Raw genomic sequence first — 24,353 nt, forward strand, 5'->3', positions numbered from 1 at the left:
CCTTTTGAGTCTGGATCCTCAGATGATGTCTCTTTTTTTAGTCTGGTTCTTCATAGTAGGATGGGTTCCCTTTTCAGTCTGGTCCCTTGATGAGAACGGGTTCCCCTTTGAGTGTGATTTCCTCGGATGAGGACGGTTTCCTTTTTAAGTATGGTTCCTCGGATGAGGACGGTTTCCTTTTTGAGTATGGTTCCTCGGATGAGAACGGGTTCCCTTTTAAGTCTGGTTCCTCAGATGATGTCTCTTTTTTAAAATCTGGTTCATCAGTAGGATGGGTTCCCTTTTCAGTCTGGTTCCTTGGATGAGAACGGGTTCCCTTTTGAGTGTGATTTCCTCGGATGAGGACGGTTTCCTTTTTGAGTATGGTTCCTCGGATGAGAACGGGTTCCCTTTTCAGTCTGGTTTCTCAGATGATGTCTCTTTATTTGAGTGTGGTTCGTCATAGTAGGATGGCTTCCCTTTTCAATCTGGTTCCTCGGATGAGGACGGGTTCAGATAAGGATGGGTTCCTTATTGAGTCTGGTTCCTGTCAAGGTTTCTTCCTCATTCCATCTCAGAGTTCTGGCTTGCTCATTATAAATAATAAATTAGGGAACAAACTTATAGGCACTAAACTTAAGCATTCCCATACCTCATCATATCTTTATTTGTAAAGCTGCTTTGGGACGATATAAATTGATAATAAAAAATGAATTAAACTAAAAGAGGTGATAGTATTGGAGATGGGTATGTAGGTTGGTAGGTAGACCTGATAAAAAAAATGGCCTCTTGAGTGTAAATTATGGAGACAGGACGCTGGGGGTCAGCCGCAGTCTCCGCTGTACTCGGAGTGCTTATTCCGGTCCGAGGCGGCGGGAGCTGAGGTGGTGTTTCCCGCCCCTCCACTGCGCGGCGGCCGGCCATGTTGCTTCGCGTTGTTCCGGTATTCCGCACTTTATCCAGCAGCCTGAATCGCACCACCACCACCGCCGCCGCTGCTGCTGCTCTCACTCACTCATTCACTCGAGCAGGAAAGCGACCTAAACGGTCCGGATAATGGATTTTTTTTTAATTCTACATCCTCAAGACTTTGGACGTCACTCTAAACAGTAGATAAAATCGCAGTCTACTTTATACGTCGTGTTGTTTTGAGTCGTGTGGTGGCTGTAGTCGGATGCGGGCGGACTGTGGAGGAATCTGAGAGTTTGTGGGGATTTGGTCTGAAGCCTGACTGACTGGACGGCTAGCTAACAGTTGCTAGTGCTGGTGTGTATTAGGTTCGCTGGAGAACCCTACCTTTGAGTTTAGTCACGTGTACAAGTTTTGACGTTTGTTATATCATTTAGTTTCGGCCGACATTGGATTCGTTTGACGCCGCGCTGATTTGTTTGTCATTGTAAGGTGTGTGTGTGTGTGTGTGTGTGTTTTTCCGCAGCGATTGTCAAGTTAAGGTGAGCTAGCTGGCTAGCTAACGTTACCTGATCCAAGCCCGGCCTGATGATATACTTGATTTTATGTTTATACACCAATTTGGTTTAAAAAGTAAAAAAAACAACAACATTGAATTATCTGTGTTTTCTTCCCGTTTGGGCATGTCAACACGCTTCAGACGTGTTGAAGTTATCCAGCCAGCATCCAGTCAGATTTCATTCGACGTTAAATCTAATCAACAGGGGTTCGTATGGTTCCCGAGAGCTAATCCGACGTCGTAGAAAATAGTTGATCAGATACCGAATATTCGAAAAGGCGAATAGTTTAAAGAGTCGTGTCTTTGTTGTGTGTGTTGTTGCGATACCGTCCTACACTGTGGACATGGACACGTACTTGTAACTAATGTGGGACTCGACTTGTTGATCTGTGTTCGCGTGGCTAGCGAGGGTTAGCTGGCTCGTTCACACCACTACTGGGGAACCACACACACACACACGAGAGAACGTTACTGAATGCATGGTTTGGAAACCTTTCTGAAAGCTCCTCGCAAATGTCAACGTGGAACCAAGGATTAGGAGTCATCGATTCTTCAGGACAGGTGAGATATACACGTTTACACTGTGACTAGGGATCATCGTCATTGTCGATCACGCGAGGGCTTTTAATATTCCATATGTTCAGTGTTTGGGTGCTACAATTTGGCCAAGTGTGTGTGTGTGTGTGTGTGTGTGTGTGAGAGAGAGAGAGAGAGAGAGAGAGAGAGACAGACAGACAGACAGAGTGAAGGCACGTCTATGCTTTAAAAAATAATAATAATAATTTGTACAATAGAGGTCATGGCAGTACTGATATTTTTCCACCATTTTCCCAAAAGATGACCATGTAATCAACGTCGTTCTGTCTTTCTTTCTCTCTCTCTTCCTCTGACCGAGACACATGATTCAAAATGAAACCCTGATCAGTGTACGTGTGCCTCGTTTTTTATCTCCAGTCATCTTACCGAGTCATAAACTAAAAAGTCCTTTCAACATTTCCTGTGTGGAGTTTGCACTCCAGGAAGAAGGAAGAGAATTTCTATGCTCATCGATTGCTAAAGTTAATATGCCGACTAAATGGTGTCTAACGAGAGGTATGGTGTATAAGAGTTCAGTGATTTAATAAAACAAGAGCTGCAGGATTCTTATATATATATAATTTTCCTCCTCCTCTTTTCCTGGAATCCCACATGAAGAGCTCTTACTCCCACTGAAAGCTAGTCTTGAGCGTCTGCTTTCAGAGGTTGAGGGTGAGAATGATGAGTCAGTGGTGTTAATCACGCTCTGAAACGTGGGTGAGCCTCAGCTCCATAAGATCCCTGAACCGCGTGAACTGTTGTTGCAGCCGTCGCCGACTGTACTTTTATCGTCCACACCAGTCAACTTGTAGGCCGGTCGCAAGTTTCAGCATGTGCCCCAAAAAAAAAACCGTAATGAAATCTTTTACACTGAATTGATGTTTGATCTTTTTAATTTTTATTTGAAGTCTTGATTCTGTATACTGAGTCACAAATGGTAGAACTCTTCTTCTGTTGCCACATTGTCAAAAGTATGCATGTGATTTGTTTGCCTCCACTCCCACTGTAACTAGTCTGACGTAATCAAAACTCACCTGGAGGTGGACGTTCAGATTTCAGTTGAACTGGTGATGAAATGCTGGTGATTTCATTCCATGTGCAATTGAGTTTTTCAACTAATTTGATTTAAACAGTTTAGCAAAACATTTTTGGCACAAACTGAAACGTATATTAGCAGTCATTCGAGATGTTTTGACTTCTAGTGTGCTCACCTTTTGGTTTTATACTGAACAGTGTAGCTAAAAGGCATGGGAAGTTTATATTCACCAGTTTAGCACTGTACAGAAACAAGCAGGAAACCACAGTGTGTTCATCAATCAAATAGCGAATGATTATATACACATTGTAGTTTCCTGCTTATGTTTTCAGGTCACTTGTATGTTTGTTAAAATATCCCATTTCAGATCTAGTCCTTACCTTGCTGTTTTTTACCCTTCACTCTTCCGAGGAGGCCACTTGATCCTCCAACATTCGCAAACTTTTTGTCTTCATGGAGCGTGCCGAGCCTTGTAGTTCCAGTGAAAGGAAATAGTATATCTACCGTGTCCAAAGGCCTCATATACTAATGTGTGCTTCCAACTTTGTACCAACAGTTTTGCGAAGGTTTACATATAGGTGTCCACAAACCTGTAGCCGTATCATGTATATCGAATACCAGAAGCATGGGCTTTGAAGCTCTGGGGGAATTTCTTGTAAGTTCCTAAAGCTTTCCCTGGGTGCTTCACATGTCATGTAAACCACACTGCTGATTATATAAGTGTCGGGTGACATTTTCTCTATGTTGCTGGCATACTTTAAAAATCTGCATCAAAACCAAAGGCCATATTTAATTGGCTACGAGTTGCTATGGCGATGTTGGCTTAACCAATCAGGATAGTGCATGATCTGGTTTTATTGGGTAAAACAGTTTTTTGCTATTTCATTATTTTGTTGTTATTTTATCCTTGTTAGTCAAACTACTATGAAAGATATTGTTCAGATTTTGAAGCATTATGAATGTATTAATATAGCAAGATTGGGTCATGATGAGTCATGTGCTGATTATATGTGATATATTTTCTCACCCCCAACTCTTGAAATGAATATCTGCCTCGTGTGTGTATCAAACGTGTAAAGTATGAATTATAGCAGTCTGTGCAGGTCAGAGGCTCGAAAGCTGAATAGAACTCGTCAACAGTGAACGAGAAAACGATAACTGGAAAGACAAGAAAAAATAGCAACCAACCAGTTAGTTTTAAGTACAGTTAAACTCCTTAATAGATGTTTAATTTATTGAGTTGTGGTTGGAGCACAAATGCCTTTGTATGGGAGCTTGAAGAACTAGTTGAAACACATTGACTAGAAAAAAACAGTGGCATAGCGACCTATGAAATCTTTCCCCAATCAGGGGCGGCCTCTATGATTGTGGTTTTGCTGCGGATACTAATCACCAGACAGCAGCTTTGGTACTATGTAGGCTCCAGTGGTTTAATACATTCTACAGGTTTAGGTTGACAAACACTGTACGAAATAAAATTGGTTTAAACAACCTGCAGAAATCAATAATCTGAGATTAGTGAATGCCACTTGAGGCCGGCGCGTCCTGATCTATGTGTGCAGTCTACGTGATGCAAAACTGGTAGCTATGAGCTACAATTAATTATTAGACAGGTCAGATTTGCATACTACATTAGGGACAAGGGCAACATTTTATAAACTTGCTCTAGCTCTGGCATTATTTTACAAAATGCGGGATTTGTAAATGATGATTATTGTGTCAGAAGAAAAACAAATCTACCATAATAAGCTGCTCCTGAGTGACTGTGAATTGCCTTAGTAGTCATACAATCATAATTCTCAATCAGCATTCGTCTCAGGGGTGACCGTGCAGAATTGATGGGGACATTTGTCGCATATCTCATACGCCTGCTAAATACACATCTTGACCTTAGCGTAATCAGGTTCTCCCCGTCATTCCTTTAATAAAAAAATCTAAATAGATTATGAATTTAAGATGAATATACCCAGAAAACAAAAATACACACATTGGATAATGATAAACATATTAGGTTTTACAGTCCACCTCAGAGTCTGTAGGGTTGTTTCACTTGCAAAACCTAATGAGGCAGCATGCTGTGAGCATACCATGGAACTGCCCAGAGGTTTTACTCTTTCACCTGGGGGTCAGTAACTGTGACATCACATTCATGTGCACAGCAACGTGTTTATCATAACAAGCGCTTGTGCTGGGACCCGGATTTCATTTTTCTGTGCTAAATACATTGCTGGTTCACTTGAATTCTTTCAGACAGTATACACACAATACCATGAGATCAAGGATGAAATGTCAGAACCTTACATCCAGCTGTCTAATCTAAACACTGGGTCATCACAGTGCATGCACCACATGTCAATACAAGATGAAGGGTTCAGTCACAGATGATTAATGAGATTTATCACCTCTTCTTTTTTTTTTTTACATCCTTTGTATGTTAGCTGATATTAAATCATCCCCTGGTGTCATGCTTAACATTTCATTTTTAAATGTTGACATTGTCTTGTGCTTTAAGTAGTTAAACGAATGGCTGGAAGTTGCCAAATAGATCATGATATCGATTGCATCATGATATGATGGATCGCGATACATCACAGTAGTACTGCAGTAGGATCGGACAAATTCTGAAATTTCAAAGGTGCTTTTAAATGTATACAAACAAGGCAAATGTAATGGAAAAAACCTACTGAGCAGCTTGTGTTCAACCCGAAATCTATTACATGCCGAGTTTTCCAACTGAGCAGATACAATTACACAAATAAAGTTCACAAAGTAATTTCAGTGTAAAAAAATAAAAAAATAAAAAATTAATTTTATAATAATTAAAAAACATATTATTCTTAAAAATATATATATTATAAAAAAATTATTTATAAGATATATATATATATATATATATATATGTGTGTGTGTGTGTGTGTGTGTGTGTGTGTGTGTGTGTGTGTGTGTTACAGTGTACTTTATTTCTATAATTTTACACAAAATTCATCTCACTATATTCTTGCAAATGTTTTCTGTGTGCGTTTAAAGTGTGTGGGATGATAATTTACAGCTTAAACAATAAAAAAAAAGTGCTGTATGTATATATTAGAATTTTTATTCCAGTTTCAAGTATAACCGAGACACAAGGCCTTTATGTGAATTCACCTTTACATTTTTTAAACACAAATGTCGCTTGATTATTTGTTTAAAATACGATTCGTTTTGTGTTGCCTAGGAGATCGGAACTAAATGAAGTAATCTGATTGGCTGATTTGTTTTGCATGTAACCTTACTGTATATTCTCTATTCACTCAGAGTGCTCGGGGTACAGGCACTTGTTGTGTCAGGAAGTAAACAGAATTCTTTCTAGCCTTAAGTGTGTTATTTAATGTGTTTGTATGAAGTTTGGCAGTACAAAAAAAAAAACAATCGAAGAATATTTTGCTGTGTTAACGAACCACAAATACATTTAACTTATTTTATTGAATATCTATGAAGCAAATTAATTCCTGTTACCAGTTGTTTTCTCACGCGTGTGTCTCTTTCTCTCTCTCGCTCTCTCTCTCGCGCTCTCTCTCTCTCTCTCTCTCTCTCTCTCTCTCTCTCTCTCTCTCTCTCGCTCTCTCTCGCTCTCTCTTTCCATTGAAGTTATGGTATTGAGACTGTTCTGTCCTGAAGTGTTCCTCCTGATATGAAACCTACTGACTCTTAAAAAGCTCTGACACATAACACTTCGCTGACAAAAGCTTTTAAAAAACGTCACACCATCAATGATTATAACTTTTCCTCTTTTTTTTTTTAAACAGTTTCTTTTATTCGCTTTCTTGTTACACGTGGATGATGTGGAGCGTCCAGCAAATCCTGTGCCGTTAGTATAAAAAATGTATTAAAATAATTATGTATTATACATTTATAGAATCCTGTCAAAATTACAGGATTTTATTAGATGGTATTTTGTTGTTGCTGAATGAATACACGCTTTCTGAATTGAGAATTCCTGTGATATAAGGACAGATGCGTTAAAGCCTGCAGTCCAGAGAAAGCCTTTTATTGTGTATTAAATATTTTATTTGGTGAAATTCACTGTATTTAGTGATCTGTAGTGCTGCATGTTGTGACTTTTTTATGTTATACCTTCACAAAAAGGCATTGTTGAGAAGCATCACGTATAACTTGTGTTGTAATTCAATTAATTACTCTCTGGTATGTCGAGTCAGAGTGCAGCCACATTCTTTAACTTGCACAGTGCAGAAGCTGCTGGTTTGGTCCAGATTTAGGAGATTTATGTTATTCATGATAAATAATAAAACAGTATATGATTAATATTGCTGGAAGTTTTGATCTTTTGAAGTCTCTGAGTCCTAAATGTCCATAACCCTCATCTTTAGGTGTTATGAAAACAAATATATATAAAAAAAAAAAATCATAGAATTGTACAACATGAATAAACATTTATTCCAGTCGGTGAACTTTGCAGTCCTTGGTGGAGGTTTCTGCTTGGCTCACGATTTTTATTGTGTCACTTAAGACAAATGCTGACGAGGTGAACGCTGGCGGTTCAGAGCAGAGGTTATTAGCTGTAAATCTCTTTATTCTCTTGCCGTGTGTTTGTGTGCGCAAGGGAGGGACATGGAGACTGTGGAGTTTAGCGAAGTATCAGCCGAGACTTTGCGGTATGTCTGGAACAAAGAATAAAACAGTAGTCATTTTGTGAATGAACTCTATAAGCGCACTGGTGGATTCTTGTGTGATGGTTTGAGTAGAACTAATAGAATCCGTTTGCTTTGAAACATCTGGAGCGTTTTTAGACAGCAGGGTCTCCAAGATAGCAGGGTCTCTCCGCGTGTACAGCGTATTCTAGTGTAACCGGAGGAGTGCACACTCACTCCAGTTGGCTACTGGCAGCTCGTCCAACAGCTCAGAAGTACATGCTAATTTGCATACTTTACTCAACCACACACGCACACACCCCACTGAACCAAGGTCAAAATCGAAGCGCGGTGGTGTGGTTTCCGTTGGGGCACTACTCGATGGTGAGAACGACACAACAAATAAGTTTCTATATATTTTGCAGATGTCCAGTTCGGTATAAACTCGCGCTTTATTAAGTACGCAAATCAGATATATCTTTCTAAGTAACAGAAACTGCCGATGGGTTTGTGTTATCTTTCTAAAAATCACAGTTAAAGTCTTAGCCGAACTTTCACCCACTTTGATTAAACCCCCCACCCCACCCACCCCAGTGGTCACTTTTACATTCGAGGATTCGGCTTTCATTATAAAACGTCAGGTCGTAGCTGGATTTGTTTCAAAAGGCTTTAGCTGCTATCCTAACCTAGTAAATCTCATCATTCCGAATGAATCATTAGTGTGGACATTATCAGTAAACCAAAGTTTGGGTGAGTAAGAGAACAAGCCTTTCCAGTTAAGCTGGGTGTGAAAGCGACCTGAAGGGCGTGCCGAAGTTTTCCTACTCCCAGCGTGTGACGTCAGTTACAGGTTTGTTTGTGCATGCGTGTACGTAACAGCAGGTTGTGTCAAAGCCTGTATTGCAGGTTGTTGATGGCTCGCTGCCGCACTGCCTCTTTTCTGAATATTTGGCTACAGCACATTTGATTGTGTAAGCAATTTCCTACTGGTGTTTTGAAGAAGGCATTCGAGTTCATTTGATTTGAGTCTATAATGTTTCTGTATCACAACAGCTTACGTTATTGCACCTGTCTTACACGCACTGTTACTTCTATTATGTTGAATTTGTTCGGAGATACGCTTGGATCTCGAAACAGCTTTTTTTTTCTCCATTCAAAGATATTGAGGTTTTTCGGCTCAAACATTAAAATTATTACCCCGTCAGTATGCGTCCTTACAGGTGTCGAGTTCCTTTTTTGTGGAAATAGTTTTTGGTTCAAATGTACACTATGCTCATTACATGTGATCATTTGAGGCCTCCAGCAGGTTTGAACTGCCACTTTAATGTTCCTGTATGTGTCCAGATAAAGCAATAGTATAATTAAGGATGTGTAATTTGGTTATTTTGAGATCTTGAGTCAAAAAAATGAGCATGACTGGATGCAGACTGTTAATCTTGAGCACTTAACACAACCTGGCAACACAAATTGTTTAACTGGTATTTTTGTATTGAGCCGTCAGCTCCTGGCATTGTACAGTGACCAAAAGTATGCGGACACTTGACAATCACGCCTATATGTTGACTTTCTCAGATTGTTGGAAGCTGACGGTTGTTTACGATGTCTTCATATGCTGCAGCATTACACTTTCTCTTCACTAAAACTAAGCGGCTCAGACATGTTTCGGCATGACCCTATGCACAAAGTGAGGTCCATGTAGACATGTTCTGACAAAGCTGGAGTGGAAACATTCAAGTGTCCTTCACAGAGCCCTGACCTCAGATCCACTGAACATCTTTGGGATGAAATGAAATGTTTACCCCAGACCTGTTCTGTAGGCATCAGTACTGTACCTCAATGCTTTACTAATGCTTTTATGGCTAAATGAATATGAATCCCCACAGCCACAAAGGGAAATCTGGTGTAAAACCTTCCCAGAAGAATGGAGGTTCAGAGAACAAGCACATATGGGTGTGATAATAAGGTGTCCACATACTTTAATGTCTATTACTAACTATGGTTAGATATCGTCTTGTTATGTTGTGTTAGACTGCACTGCATTTTACAGGGTATTTTTTTATTATTTTTGCATTAGGCCTCTGTGACCAGTTAGACTTAAGTCCAGAATGGTTTAACGATTTTATAGTAAAGATTCCAACATATATATTCATCCGTTCATATTTTCATTCATTTATTTACTATTTATTATTTATTAAATTTTTGTTGATAGATAGATAGATAGATAGATAGATAGATAGATAGATAGATAGATAGATAGATAGATAGATAGATAGATAGATAGATAGATAGATAGATGCGTGTGTGTGTGAGTGTATAGATAGATAGAGGTGTGTGTATATTATATATATATATATATAAATATATATATATATATATATATATATATATATATATATATATATATAAATATAAATAATATTATTATTATTTAATTAAATTTATTTATTTTTCTTCCTGTCTGGTGATGCCAGGAGAACTGCTGCTTTTCTGACCAGGATAAAGCGGTTACTAAAGCTGCATAAATGCAAGTGATGTGCTTATTCCTAACTTTCTTAATTGTTATCGAATGTAACCATGAACCAATATTGCTTTATTTGGTTAGTTCGTAGCTCGATGGTAGTAGTATAGCAACAAGTGAACTTGTCATACAGTCATATGAAATTAAACCTGCCTACAGTGTATAAACACGTACACACCACTCTGACTTAAGCGTTTTAGTTTGTCCTGTAGTACAGTCTGTGATTAATATCAGATTTGTTTGGGAGCTGTTGACAGTTTGCTGAAAGACAAGGAGATAAAAAGAGGTGGAAGGGGTGTGAAGAAAGAGAGAGGGAGCGCGATGGAAAGACAGAGAAAGGGTGGGAAGGTGCTGAGAACAAAAAGGAGGTCCAGCTGCTGTCTATTTATGTGTTGCCGATTTGTCACAAGATTCAGTTGGAAATGTGGTATTTATATACCCGCACGCCATTTTAAATGGTCTTTACTCTGTCTATTTATCCATATATTCATCAATCAATTATTACCTCTGGCATGGCGATGCAGGGAGGTTCTCACACAGCTCATACAAAATCCCTTGATTTAACAATTATCATTTTCTTTGACACACCAGCACCTCGTTGATGACTCTGTGTTTCCGTGGTCACATCTAAGTGTGTTGAAAACTTGCGTTTGTGAGTAGGTGGTGTTTTTATTTTTAATACTGCATCTTCGTGACTGTAAACAAGTGTGTGTGTGTGTGTGTGTGTGTGTGTGTGTGTGTGTGTGTGTGTGTGTGTGTGTGTGTGTGTGTGAGAGAGAGCGAGCACAAGAATGTGAGACCACTAAATTTGTATATTCTCTACCTGTGTGACTGCGGGGGCGTGATTATGGTGAAAGGGAGAGCGAGTGCATGAACGACCGATTCTTTAACAACGTAAAGAAAAGAGAACATGTCGTAAGGACTGCTGCAGTGAACGACACATCTCCATGGCAACACAGCAATCAAAAACCAGAGCCTTTTTTTTGTGTGTAAGGAAATGGTAGATTGTTTTATGTGCGTGCGCATGTGTGCGTGTGTGTGTGTGTGTGTGTGTGTGAGCGCAGCTGTTTGTGAGTGTATCGGTTGTCTTAGGATTTGTGTCGACACACGCATGAACCCCATCACCTCAAAATTTCAGAGTCTGTTGTAAAACGATCACATGGTGCTAAATCGGCAGTCCACACAGGTCCGGGTAAGAGTGAGATGTGCTGTGTCCGGAAGAGTACTTTGAATCATCGCCTTAGCAACAATGTCTCAGCACATCGAGCAGCTTTTGCTAACTAATCAACGCTGACACAAGGTACTGTAAACCAGGTGTCAAAGCTCAGGCCAGATAAAGCAGTTTATTCAGATACAAGTGGTTAAAACATAGAGAAAAAGGAAGACAACACTTATTGTGTGTGTGTGTACTATCTGAGTGATGTAATGGTAGTTCCACCCATACCAGTCTGCTTTTGTATCAGCTGTGTGAGGTCATGCACTTGCCCACACACACACACTCACATATATACGCAGAAACACACATTATCCAAGGTCTACAATCTAAACACCTACTATGTACACTGAACTCTAGTGTGTGTGTGTGTGTGTGTGTGTGTGTGTGTGTGTGTGTGTTAGAGGGAGAGATGACCTTTGAAGCTTAAGTCCTTTCCTTTGTGCCAGTCAGCACTCTCTTAGCATCTCCTCTTTCCATGCCTTTGCCTTTGCCCCCATTCTGGATTTACTACAAAGCACGACTGTTAATCGGCATGCATTTGTGATCAAAGTGTTGCAGCTGATGTGTTTTTGTTTGTTTGTTTGTTTTTTACACATATGATTTGATTTAGCCGATCCACTAAACTGCAATAAAGTTTTATTATCGAGTACAGAGTGCTTCTCAAGGTCCCATTTGTGTTACGTCAGGATGTTAAGGCGTAACCTTTGGACTTTGGATTAAGTTAGTCTTAGAAGATGGAACAATCTTTGTCCCCAGTGCCAGCGCTGATATTACATTTAAACATTTTGTATAATTTATGTTATAGTAACTCCAAAAGCATAATTTGGTCACATTTTCTTTTTTTTTTTTTACCCCCCAAAAAATCCAGTAGTTAATAAATAAGACATGATACAGGAATTTGCTTTAATGAAACATGTATTGAACAACACAAGCAGCCTCTCCAATCAGTGCACTTGTTAGTAGGTTTTGGTCCCCGTGCCTACCTGTAGCCTAAACAACAGCTGGTTAAAGACTCGCTAACAATACAGTTCCAAAACCTTACTGTCATTATTCTCTTTCTCTCTCCAAAAGCAGCATATTTACCCAATGAAATATAAAAGGCTAGATTAAGAACGAATGATAAGACACCACCAAGTTGATTGTCAGCAGTCTGGGAATATCAACTGGGTTTTGAGCGTAGGCTGGCTTTTTTCTGCACCGTTCACCACCGGCTGGACAGCATCAGCTTATTCTCGGCTGATTCTGTATGTCGAACACAGATTAGCTATTAGCGAATTAGCACACGAGACAAAAAAGTTGTCTTCGCCACTTAGCAGACATGATTGGAGAAAAAACTACATGAACCTTTTGGCTTGATATATTTGCAGTTCGAGCTCCTCCCGCTTCCTCTGTTTGAATGCGGAATACAGATTACTGCCACCTACTGGTATGGGAAAGTTATTTTCTCTTATGCAAGCGCAGAACGCACGACACGGTTTGGTAAGTCAGATGCGAGTGCCTGGCCGTTTAGTCAGTCGACCTCTAGTTACTGATGTCAGCAAGCCTAAATAATTTTGGTTAATAATTTGATTAGAGTGTTGTTTGTTTTCATGGAGAATAGGAGTGGATTATTACTGCTTGGTTTATTGTTTGACTTGATTATGTACTTTCTGTGCTTATATTACACTTGTGTTAGAATCTCTCATCATTTGTAGTGTGTGAAATGTATCCTGGTAATTCCAGAATGGAATCAGTAGCTGATATTTGAAAGTGAAATTTAAACTATGCCCAAGGACCATCATTTTGTTTCTCTACTCAAACTTTACCTGCTGGGTGTGCTGACATGATTCCTGGTGACAGGGTCACTGATGAATAACATGGAATGTATTTCTATTCAATTAGATTTGCTTTATGCACAATCAGCATTAACATCATGACCACATGTGTAATACTGTGTTGGTCCCCCTTTTGCTGCCAAAACAGTCCCGACCCATTGCGCTTTAACAGCTTTAACTTCTTCAGCAGTTTGAGCTACAGGAGCTTGTCTGTTGGCTCGGGCCACACGGACCAGCTTTCGCCCCCCACGTGCATCAGTGAGCCTTAGCTGCCCATGACCTTGTCGCCAGTTCACCCGTTTCTTCCTTGGAGCACTTTTGATAGTTCCTGACCACTGCAGACCGGGAAAAGCCCACAAGAGCTGCAGTTTTGGAGATACTCTGACCCAGTCGTCTAGACATCACAATTTGTCTCTTGTCAAACTCACGCAAATCCTTACGCTCGCCCATTTTTCCTGCTTCTAACACAGGGGTCACCAACATGTGAGCTATTTCTAAAAAAAAGCTCACCGTAGCACCACTTACCAGTGAGCTGTTTTCTACCTTGTTAAATTATTGTTGATAATAATTGTGAGAAATCATTCACATGATCAGTGTCTTGACATAGATGAATATCATTAATTATTAATAATAACATATAATTAAATGTAAATTGAGCAAATTTGTTATTTCAGAAGTGTGTATCAAACTGGTAGACCTTCACAGTAATCGGTACCCAAGAAGTAGCTCTCAGTTTCAAGAAGGTTGGTGACCCCTGTTCTAACACGTCAACTTTAAGGACAAAATGTTCCTTTGCTTTCTGTTATATCCCACCCACTAACAGGTGTCATGATGAAGAGAGAATTTGTGTTATTCACTTACCAATCATCTGATCATTTGGGCTGCAGCTATCGATTATTTTAGTAATCGAGTATTCTACCAATTAGTCCACCTATCAATCCAGTAATCGGATAAGAAGTACTTTTTTATTTAGAGCAATACTAAATATACAAGAGAAAATAAAATTTTCTATCTGAATATGGTTCTCTTAAAATTAACAAGTCATTTTTACAAATTTTACAAATTTTTACTTTTTTAGAAAAATGTTTTTTATATTGCTGAAATTTCATATAAAAATATCTGTGAAAACTAAACTCATTTGGTGCATTTGAATGCCATATTACATAAAAATGCAAATACAAGTATATAAATAAAAATCATGAATAAAAATATACAAATCTATTTCTTTGTCATTTTGTTTGGACTGAATCTTCTCCTCACCCCTCGCTGTTCTCTTCATGTTGCTCCATTTTTTCATTCTCCAGCGTCGTTTGTTTACCTGTCCAGAGCGCTACAGAGTAAAGCTGGTGGTGAGACTGTAGTAATACTTCGTGCGGAAACCCAGTGCTCCACGTGTAGTTAAATGGAACAAACGAAGCATCGAGGCAAATCATTTTTTGTATTCCGATTTCTCGAGTTACCCGAGGAATCGTTTGAGCCCAAGGTATAACGTCATAATGTTATGCCTGATCGGCGTTTACAGAGGTGCGCATTATACAAATCAAATGAATAACAAATAAAAAAGGGCAAATCCAATCATTTTCAAGGGCTCACGTTGCTCTATAACACACACTGCATCATGTGTCTTTTTTTTCTTTTTTAAATGTGTTTGGTTAAATGTGAGGTGATTTCCTATTTGTAACTTGCACCACATTAATAAATGCGTATTGTATGGAAAGCAGCTTCATGCACACTAAACTTGTTTCATCAAGCATATGAACTTGATTTTGCATTCCAATACACACGAGTTGCACAATATATTAACTCGCTCATAGTAAGAAAAGCACAAGAAGATGCATGTGCGATCATGTTAGCCATCTTCATGTTAATTAAGAGCATGTTGTGTATAGGTGCCAGAACATCTAGGACAGGGTATAGGACTACTCTTCACCAGATTATTGTATCTGAGATGTCGTGTGGTGTTTTTCAGTCTGCTTCTTTTTTTTTTTTCCCCACACGGACAAATCTGCCCTGAGTTCTGGTGTCAGTTTGGGCTGCCAAAAAACGTCCAAGAGAGAGTGTGAGATTTCAGAATTATGAAGCGAGCGCAAGACAAAACTGTCACCCAGATCAGCAGGTCCTGATGACCGCATCACAGGAACGAAAACTTGTCTAACGGAAACCTCCTTGTCAATGTCGGACCTCTAAAACTTATTGCTTTGACCCAAGATGATTCTTCTCCATAGACAGAGGCTTGATTGAAAAAGTCAAACCTACAGTTCAAAACAAGGGGTTCTGTTCAGATTACTTCCTGTAGAAGAAGGATCAAGGTTACCATCCAAGATTGTTGTAGAGTTTTTTCAGAGGACCTTTTAAAAAAAAAAAAAATTTTTGCCTCACCCTAGCGCTATGAGTGTTGTCTTCTTTATAGACAGTCGCATTCTGATGCCACTCTGCCGATCGTGACACGAGGTTAAGTCAAAATAAATGATATGCAAGACAATTTTTTTTTCATTAATTTTTTTAGCAAGCAATGCTTTACACTTTACACTACAACTAAAGTTTTCAGTAGTAATTTTGAAACGAAAGGGCAAGGGGATCTGACGTGCCACTGATCTCCTAAACACAAGTATGCACTAGATTTTGTCACTTTTTCTCCGTGTGTGTGTGTGTGTGTGTGCGTGCAGCTTTTCTGGAGCATGTGCACCTGTGTCTCTAACCAGCTTCACCTGTCTGCCTAGCTTACACACCACACACACCTAGATACTGCAACCCTTTCTTGTTTTGTCACTCTGTAATTTTGTGGTAGGGAGTTATGTAGCATTTTTCCATCCATGTGGGCATGCTCAGGAAATAAACCCATCATTATTTCCACTTCCAAAAAACCCTACCTGCCAAGGACTACACGTGTCGATCCAGGCGTATAGCGGGACCCCGACGAAACAATACTCTATCATTGTGAGCGTGTAAAATGGTCTGTTCAGATTAGATATTCAATAAGCTAAATTACAAGTGCTTTTGTTTTCTGTCACATTTGGGATGAAGACCACAATTTTTGTATTAAATGAAGTACAGTGGAACCTCGATAGTTCGCGACTTTTCATTCGGAACCGGAAGCCGCGAGTGACTCGAATGTTCGAAGTAATTTTTCAAAACAGTTTTATTTTTTATTATTGAATTATTTTATTTAAAGTAGTAACATTTATGACACGTTTTTTTTGTTGAGTTTACAGTGCATGTACAATTCCCCTTGAAAAGGGAACCACCAAAAGGAGAGTCAAAACCTCACGATTTTTTGTTACTCGCGAGGGGTCATAGAGCGTAACCCCCGTGAGCATCGAGGTTACACTGAATTTCAGATTCAGGTTTTTCTTTTTGTAATGTGAGATTCTCTGATGGTTGCTGATATTTATTTGATTGAAAAGGGACAAACATTTGTATCTTCAAATCAACCTGATTACACCATAAAGGATTGTGAAAGTTTGTAATGTAATAAGCTTTTTATTATCTTGAATAATAATTCAAATAATCTAAAACAGGATATAGGAAGCAAACACTCCACCTTACCTGCAAATTTGAGCAGCCGAATTTATGCATGGATAAACATGTGACTTTGTTATTAAAAGTTTAGTGACTGAGAATGTGTAATCATCTGCCTCGTCACACGTGATGAACCTCACTGCAGTTAAATTGTCTCATCAACGTTGGTGCTTAAATCGCTTGTTTTGTTCTGCTGGCTTTCAAAACTTTGCTCTCCCTCACTTGTGTGTATGTGTGTGAGCTCTTTTCTCAGTTTTGATGATGTAACGGTGCAGGTGCATTGTGGCTTTTGACAGCCGCTATCTGATTACGGTCTGAATTGATTAGTCATATGTCTGTTTCAGCGCTGCATGTAGGGAGCTCTCCAAATTGATCAAAAGCATGCCATTGACTGTATGAAGAAAAGCACACTTATCAAGCTTCTAAGCATCTCTCTCTCTCTCTCTCTCTCTCTCTCTCCCTTTGAATCCTTTACCCTTGCTTATGTTAAACTGCCTCCTTATACAAAATGATCTTTCCAGGCAGACAGCCAAGGCAAGGTGGAATAAGTAAATGGCAGAATTCCCCACATACAATTAGTGAAATATATTTATAGGTACTTAATGCTGCTTCTCGCTCAAAGTGATACCACGCATGGAAAAATGGGCTTAAGTTCAAGGTCAGAGTCACATGTAACTGAGACACGCCTCTGTTTTTAGCCAATTCTTATGCAGCTGACTGAAGTGCACTTATGAGTAGAATAACAATATGCAGAATATAGGTGGTAAATTTTCAATAAGCCTGCTTCGGGGTATTTAATATCCGTGTAAAGTGGAATGCATCACGAGCGTTTATTGTCTTGCTCTTCCTCAGACCTCCATAGACCCCAAAGCAGGAGGACGTTCAAGCATGTCGCGAAGAAGCACCACGATCACCGGAACATCAGACGAGCAGCCGCACGTCGGACATTACCGCCTGCTCAAAACCATCGGCAAGGGCAACTTTGCAAAAGTTAAACTGGCCAAGCACATCCTTACGGGAAAAGAGGTAACCAGATAGTTTATCTGATTTCTCTTCACACATTTTTCCTTTCATTCTTTTTTTTTTTTCTTTTCTTTTTGTCTCTACCTATTCAGCCTATTTCCAATTCTTGTATGGGTGTCTTTTATTGAGGGCTTTTTTTATTGACCATGGGGCAGGTCTCTTTTGTCAGTATTTCCATAGACAAGTTTTCAGCATTGACCATAGTAAAATGAAGCAATGAAGTAAATCTAGTTTTACATCAGCTCCTGTAAGCATGAAGACAGCATATTTTGGGTTCAAACGTAGGGCTAATATCCTGTTTGAGGTTGTCTGCTTCATTTTTCTCGTTTCTTCTGGGTTTTATTTTTAGGTGGCGGTGAAAATCATAGACAAGACGCAGCTCAATTCTTCCAGTCTTCAAAAAGTGAGTCAAAACGCATTCAATTGCAAAAAAGAGGATCTGAATGTCTTCAGTCAGTGAGCGAACCAGCCTCTTTGGTTTTTCTTGCATTTCTTTTTTTAAGAGGCATACAGAGTGTGTGTCAGAATTATTATAGACTGAAGTGGGTTTGGCTTGCTGTAAGTCTTTGTGTATGAAGTATTGCCTAGATGGTGTTAAATAACTCTGTGTTCTTTTTGCCCTCAGCTCTTCCGAGAAGTGCGAATCATGAAGCTTTTAAACCATCCAAATATAGGTGAGTAGAAGAAGAGAGGAAGAATGTGTGTGTGTGTGTGTGTGTGTGTGTGTTTGTGTGTTTTATATAGGTCATACATCAAATTAGCTAATTCAAAGCTGCTTCTTATTTAAAAGCATGGAATTGTGGCACCTTGGTGTCAGGAGTAGCTCAGTGGGCCGTACCGAGGCTTCTGATTCGTAAGCTGAAACACAGAGAGCCGAGCACATGCTCTGATCGTGCTCTATAAGACAGGAAGTGGATGAATTGGCTCTATTTCAACCTCTTTTATTGTGGAATAACTGGATTTGACATTGTATATTTTTATATTTTAATTTAATTAGCTATGTTTTTTTTTACTTTGTTGAGCGGTTCTTCTTCAACTGGATCGTGCAAATACACAGTCGCCGTTTTGTTTTCCTCCGTATAATTAAACATTTAAAAACGATTTGTGTTGCCTGGTAAAATCTTAGTGGTTTCATTGGCATTAGAATGCATTTAAGCATCATGCTTTTTTGTGTTTGAGTTAAGTACCGTGAGATATGCCACATTCCTTATACACTATATGGCCAAAGTATCTGGACCATTTCAAATCCATTTCATCAGGGGGAGTTGTTTCAGTCTCAAATTGTAACAGTCTCCACTGTTTAGAGGAGGATTTCCACTAGATTTTGGAGCATGGCTGTGGGGATTTTTGCCCATTCACCCACCACATCCCAACAAGTCTGGTCCAAATTTGGCATTTTAGTTCATCTCAAAGGTGTTAATTGGGGTTGGGGTCTGAGTTCTATGCAGGATACATTAGTTCTTCCACTTCAACTTTGGCAAACTATGTTCCTTTGGAGCTTATGTTCATGGTCATGCTGGAACATGTTTAGGACTCTTAGTTCCTGTGACAGGCAATTTTAAAGTTGAAGAGCAGAGAAATATTTGAGACTAATTGCATTGTTTCCAACTATGTAGCCATGGTTGTGGTGATGGTCCACATACTTTTGGCCATCCATGTTTTGAGAGTTTTTGCTATTTTATTTATTATTAGATTAAAACTGTTAGTGTAAATATGTGCCATGGTCTCAGATGTTCAAATGGAAATTATTTGGTTCGTATGAATTTCCTTTTAAAACACAAGACATATGTACCAACGCTACATTTGCTACATTTGCTTCAGTTCTTTATTTCCACTGTGTGTGGTTGTGTTTAGGTTCCCAAGAGCCAAACTAACTCTCCCATAAACCCATTTCTCCTGACATGTTTTGACAGCTGATGATCCTCTCTGTCCTGCCCCCATCCCCTTTCTCTTTCTCTAGTGAAGTTATTTGAGGTGATCGAGACAGAGAAGACCCTGTATTTGGTTATGGAGTATGCCAGTGGTGGTGAGGAGGCTATTCAGCCTTTTTTGTATAATCAAAAGGTTTTTTTTTCTTTCAGTGTGCTTTATAATGCCTTCACTGCATTTCTCTCATATACCAGTTTTTTCACTCTCCATCGTTCTGCCTCTGTTCCTCACTTCCACCATCTAGGTGAGGTTTTCGATTACCTTGTCGCTCATGGAAGGATGAAAGAAAAGGAGGCTCGTGCCAAATTCAGACAGGTGTGTGTGTGTGTGTGTGTGTGTGTGTGTGTGTGTGTGTGTTTTGATTTGCTCCATTTCTTCTGTGTATAATCAGTCTTATATATTTGACATACAGAGAATGTTTTGTCTGCTTGGTATATCTGGAAGCAGGAGAATTCATTCTTGCCCTGATCTTGACTTGACTTGACTTGATCTTTGCTGTATTTGTGGATGACAGACTTGGGTTTTAACATCCGAATATGTTGATGATGATCACAAATGGAAAGCTGAAACGGATAGTAATTCACACCTCACATTTCCATGTTTCTTAAATGTGGGCACAATTTGTTGCCAAATATGCCAAAAGCAGCCCGTTATTAACTCTGATTCTGCCACAAAACTAAACCTTTTAAACAAACTTGATTTTTGACTAGCAAATGATCAAAGTGTTGTATAAGTATAATGCACACTAACTATATTAGAAGTTTCTTACACCCTAGAATCAATGAAACTTGTTAGTGCTCTATTTAAAACGTATTTTATCATGTAAATGCAACTCATTCAGTTATAGATTTCTTTTAGATAAGTGCAGATGTATATTTGAAAGTTGCACTGTGGTTACAAAAGTTGTATTGTCGTTAGTCTTTACTGTCTAAAATGTGTTTGGAAGACAGAAATTGTAAGCCAATGTGAGGAATTTTCTTTGCTGCTCGACATCTTTCAAATGGATTCCTTTAACCATAACGCTCAAAGGTATGACAGTGTTTCTCTTAACACTGTAATATCACGGATAGACATATTCTGCCAAATCAACTTCCGAATCATTCGTACCAAGTACAGCATGAGGACTAACATTGCAAAATGTGTTGAATTCTAATAGTACCATAGTGATGGATTTTTGTTTGTTTGTTTTTTTATTATTATTTTTATAAAAAAAATGTAATTGGTTGGTTGTGATTTATTTTATTTTTTTCTCTTTATTTTTAAATTAATACTCTGTCACTGACACAAATACATTCATACAGTGACAATAAGCACTTATGTTGAAACACAGTAAAGAGAAACATACACGAGCAATACAGGCAATTGTTGTGTGGACAGTGGTGCATGTTTAAAATATACCGATTTAATTATATTTAACAAATCTGATAGTTTTGTTCCTAAAATCCGATTATCTGGGTCGTGTTTGAAGTCGTTGTAAAACCCGGCATAAATCTCGATGATAAAAGTATAAAAAAAAAATTATATATATATATGTTCCAAAAGCAAAATAATTGTGCTAAAATAACTGCAACACATGCCTAATCAAGGCTAATAGCTTTAATATATTGTTTGCAAAACTTCAAAGCTGTAATCAAATAGTCAACTCGTCGTGTGTCTTATGCTCAACAGTATAGTAAAAAAAAAAAATCTAGTTTAATAACGTGTGAAAACCACACAATTGGCAACCCTGTGGTTTTTTTGATCAGAGATTCATCTGCGTTAATATTACAAATGTAATGTAACCACGTGTTCCAGACCACCTCGGCAAGTGGTTTGAGTCATCAGATAGACACGTTTGACCTCGTTCTAGCACTCTCCTTTTGTGATCTGGTCCCCTGAGATGGATGTTAATAACAAGTCTGCTCCGACTGAGGTTAATGCGCATGTACTGTTAGACACAGCTACTGACACATGCTACAGATGTTGTATATGTGTAAAAAGTGCACAAGAATTACTTTAAAGTCTTGTTTACTAATCAATTTCTTCCACTCTGTACTGTTCTCTTTCGTTGTGTGTGTGTGTGTGTCTAGATTGTTTCTGCGGTGCAGTATTGCCACCAGAAGTGCATTGTACACAGGGACCTAAAGGTAACAACACTTGTACCACTGCTTTCGGCTGGTGTTACTGGTCTTTCAAGATTTCTAAGTACATGCACTTGCACAAGAAGTCAAGTACAGGGTCATCGCTACATTTCTACATGTCTATTTGTTTCATAAAAGCACTTATACTGCTTCCAGCTTTATGTAGGCCTGTCCCTGACATGAATTAATCAGAACACAAGTGCATATATGTGTACAGTCCAATACAGACCTGCTCCAGTTTCACATGTTCTTTGTTAGACTTTTCCTTCTCTCCAGTTAAGCACAGTAACCCTGTACACAGTTACCACACTGAGCACACATCTGTTTTATACTCTCCTGTACACCCACTGTTACCATGGTGATGCCCTACCCCATCCTTTACTCTTTATTAGTGTATAGGTGCAGAACCCTGTCACTCTGACCTTTGAGCTCTTCCAGTTAATCTCCATGGTAGCATTACATTTTAACAGCCGCTAACAGAAGTGCTATCAGCATTAGACTAATAAATGCAGCTCTATATGTGTGCACGTGTCAGAGAACGGCCTAGAGTTAGTACTTTAGTATAATAGTACACTTGTTCACTCAGAATGGTTCAAGGTTATGAGGTTTAAGTCTGATAGGACACATGGATCTGGTTCCTGCATGTAGAATAACTTTAGAAAGGGGATGTGCATCTTGGCTTATTTTAATATTTAATTGCCTGTAAAGGTTAATGAACAGAAACTTGAATTTCCCTCATGGAAGAAGAAATGCTCCTTGTTTTTTAATCTAGATATTAAACAATAAAAATAAAAAATAAAAATTTTCAAAGTAATATACAGGAAATATAACAAAAAGTGTAAAAGTGTGAACTGTTTCAAAGCTTTATTTATTCAGTTTTTTAACAAAATCGGTATTTTAATATATTGTCCTGTTTAGCAGTTATATTATGTTTTCACATTGGACCTTTATAACATTAAGGCTGTTATAGTAAACCATGCCAGCAAATGTCCTTTCCATTTTCTCCCCATGACATCTCATAATGCGATGGAGTGAATATTAATACCGTATTTTCTGGACTATAACCCGCTACTTTTTCCCCACGCTTTGAACCCCGCGCTTAAACAATGAAGCGGCTTAATTTATGGATTTTTCCTGGGTTTTTCCCGGTTTCACAAGCTTCAAGCCAAAAAACTAACTAAAATAACATTAGATCGGTGAAATTGCCGAACAGGTTCAGTTGAACCAATAAATTTTTTATATTAAATCAGACACGCTCTCACTGAATCGGGCCGCACCACATCATAAATATGGATGAGGTTCCTCTGACGTTTGACCTGCCGCTCACTCGGACTGTCAACAGGAAATGCGATTTTTAAACGTACGACGATGCCAAAAGAAAAACTAGTTGTGAAAGGATGGAGGAAGACAGTGAACAATGACTTTCTTGGTAGGCTACTGTTTAGATACAAGCCGTGTAACAGACACTGTCTTACCTTAAAGCCTGTGTAAAGTTCATTAGTTTTAATGTAGCCAGGTTATAGACAGGTGCGGCTTATTTATGTTCAAAATAAAAATCTTTGTAAAATTCAGTGGGTGTGGCTTATATTTGGGTGCGCTTAATAGTCCGGAAATTACGGTACTTTTATCTCGAGACTTCACCAAAGCACACATCTACTTTACACACACTTAAAAATAAATGAAGAAAGAACATGTGCTAGCTAACTCCTGCTAGCTAAATAAACCAGATAAAACACCAGTGCTGATGGGAAAAATATTAAGTGTTAACTAATTTAAATGGAAAGATGGCCATTAGTATGAACAATAGCGTAAACAATGCCTAACAGCCTAATGTGATTTTATTCATTTTTTTCCTTAAAAAACCCCAAGATAAATGTACATCATTATAAAGCCAATATACAACCAGGTTTCCAGGGTGTCACAACAACATATAAACACACGCATGCATCATATATATAATATTATGGAGTGAAGATTTTAGTTTACATGACTAATGGATGAGCATCTGCATGATTTTAGTTTGTCACCAGACTGGCAATGCTGTAAACCTGCAGTCGGTTGTGTGTGTGAAAGAAAGAGGGAGCACCTTGACTGTTGCGTGGAGTTCATGGAGAGAATGCCGGCATGTCTGTTGTCTGTCTGTGTGTGGGTGGTTGTGTGTGTGTGTAACATGTAAGTTAGTTGATGTCAGCTGGCTAATATTTAACCATGCCAGCCAAGCCCAGTTAGCACCCTGCATCTGTTGCTAGGCAATGCAGGCTTCCAACTTGGCTAAAGTTGGTGGATAAACATTTGAGTGGCAGCAGTGAGAGTGCTTATGCATTTCAACACCACCCACACACACACACACACACACACACACACACACACACACACACACACACACACAGACCCATGCGTCTAAACGGATGAGAGACCGCATAAAGACTATTTGAAGCGACCAGAATGAGGGAGTGCAGTGGAGAAAGGCAGAGAAGTTGCTGCTATTGCAGGACTGTGTTCCATTTTCGCTTTTTGTGTGTGTGTG

The 24,353-nt window shown here is 38.9% G+C and overlaps 1 protein-coding gene and 1 long non-coding RNA gene across 12 annotated transcripts in view; one reads left to right on the forward strand and one right to left on the reverse strand.

The window, feature by feature from the left end:
- The first annotated feature begins 822 nt into the window (after positions 1-822).
- mark2b (MAP/microtubule affinity-regulating kinase 2b) overlaps positions 823-24,353 on the forward strand; it is a 38,706-nt gene continuing 15,175 nt past the window's right edge. For 4 of the 11 annotated variants that reach the window (XM_046852365.1, XM_046852366.1, XM_046852370.1 and 1 more), the window contains exons 1-7: positions 829-2,008; positions 17,607-17,780; positions 18,127-18,180; positions 18,403-18,451; positions 19,738-19,803; positions 19,951-20,021; positions 21,776-21,832. In XM_046852365.1, the coding sequence (XP_046708321.1) occupies positions 1,961-2,008; positions 17,607-17,780; positions 18,127-18,180; positions 18,403-18,451; positions 19,738-19,803; positions 19,951-20,021; positions 21,776-21,832 (519 nt within the window). In that variant the 5' untranslated portion in view covers positions 829-1,960. Of the gene's footprint in view, positions 2,009-10,155; positions 10,212-17,606; positions 17,781-18,126; positions 18,181-18,402; positions 18,452-19,737; positions 19,804-19,950; positions 20,022-21,775; positions 21,833-24,353 lie in introns of those variants that run through there. The other 7 variants (XM_046852367.1, XM_046852369.1, XM_046852376.1 and 4 more) reach the window with 6 other exon arrangements.
- On the reverse strand, positions 3,402-5,758 carry LOC124387797. The gene is made up of 3 exons (XR_006926228.1): positions 5,085-5,758; positions 4,800-4,978; positions 3,402-4,217 (listed from the first exon to the last, which is right to left on the reverse strand). It is a non-coding gene; the product is annotated as an uncharacterized LOC124387797 (long non-coding RNA).

This window comes from Silurus meridionalis, chromosome 6, assembly GCF_014805685.1.
Source record: "Silurus meridionalis isolate SWU-2019-XX chromosome 6, ASM1480568v1, whole genome shotgun sequence".
Classification (NCBI taxonomy): domain Eukaryota; kingdom Metazoa; phylum Chordata; class Actinopteri; order Siluriformes; family Siluridae; genus Silurus; species Silurus meridionalis.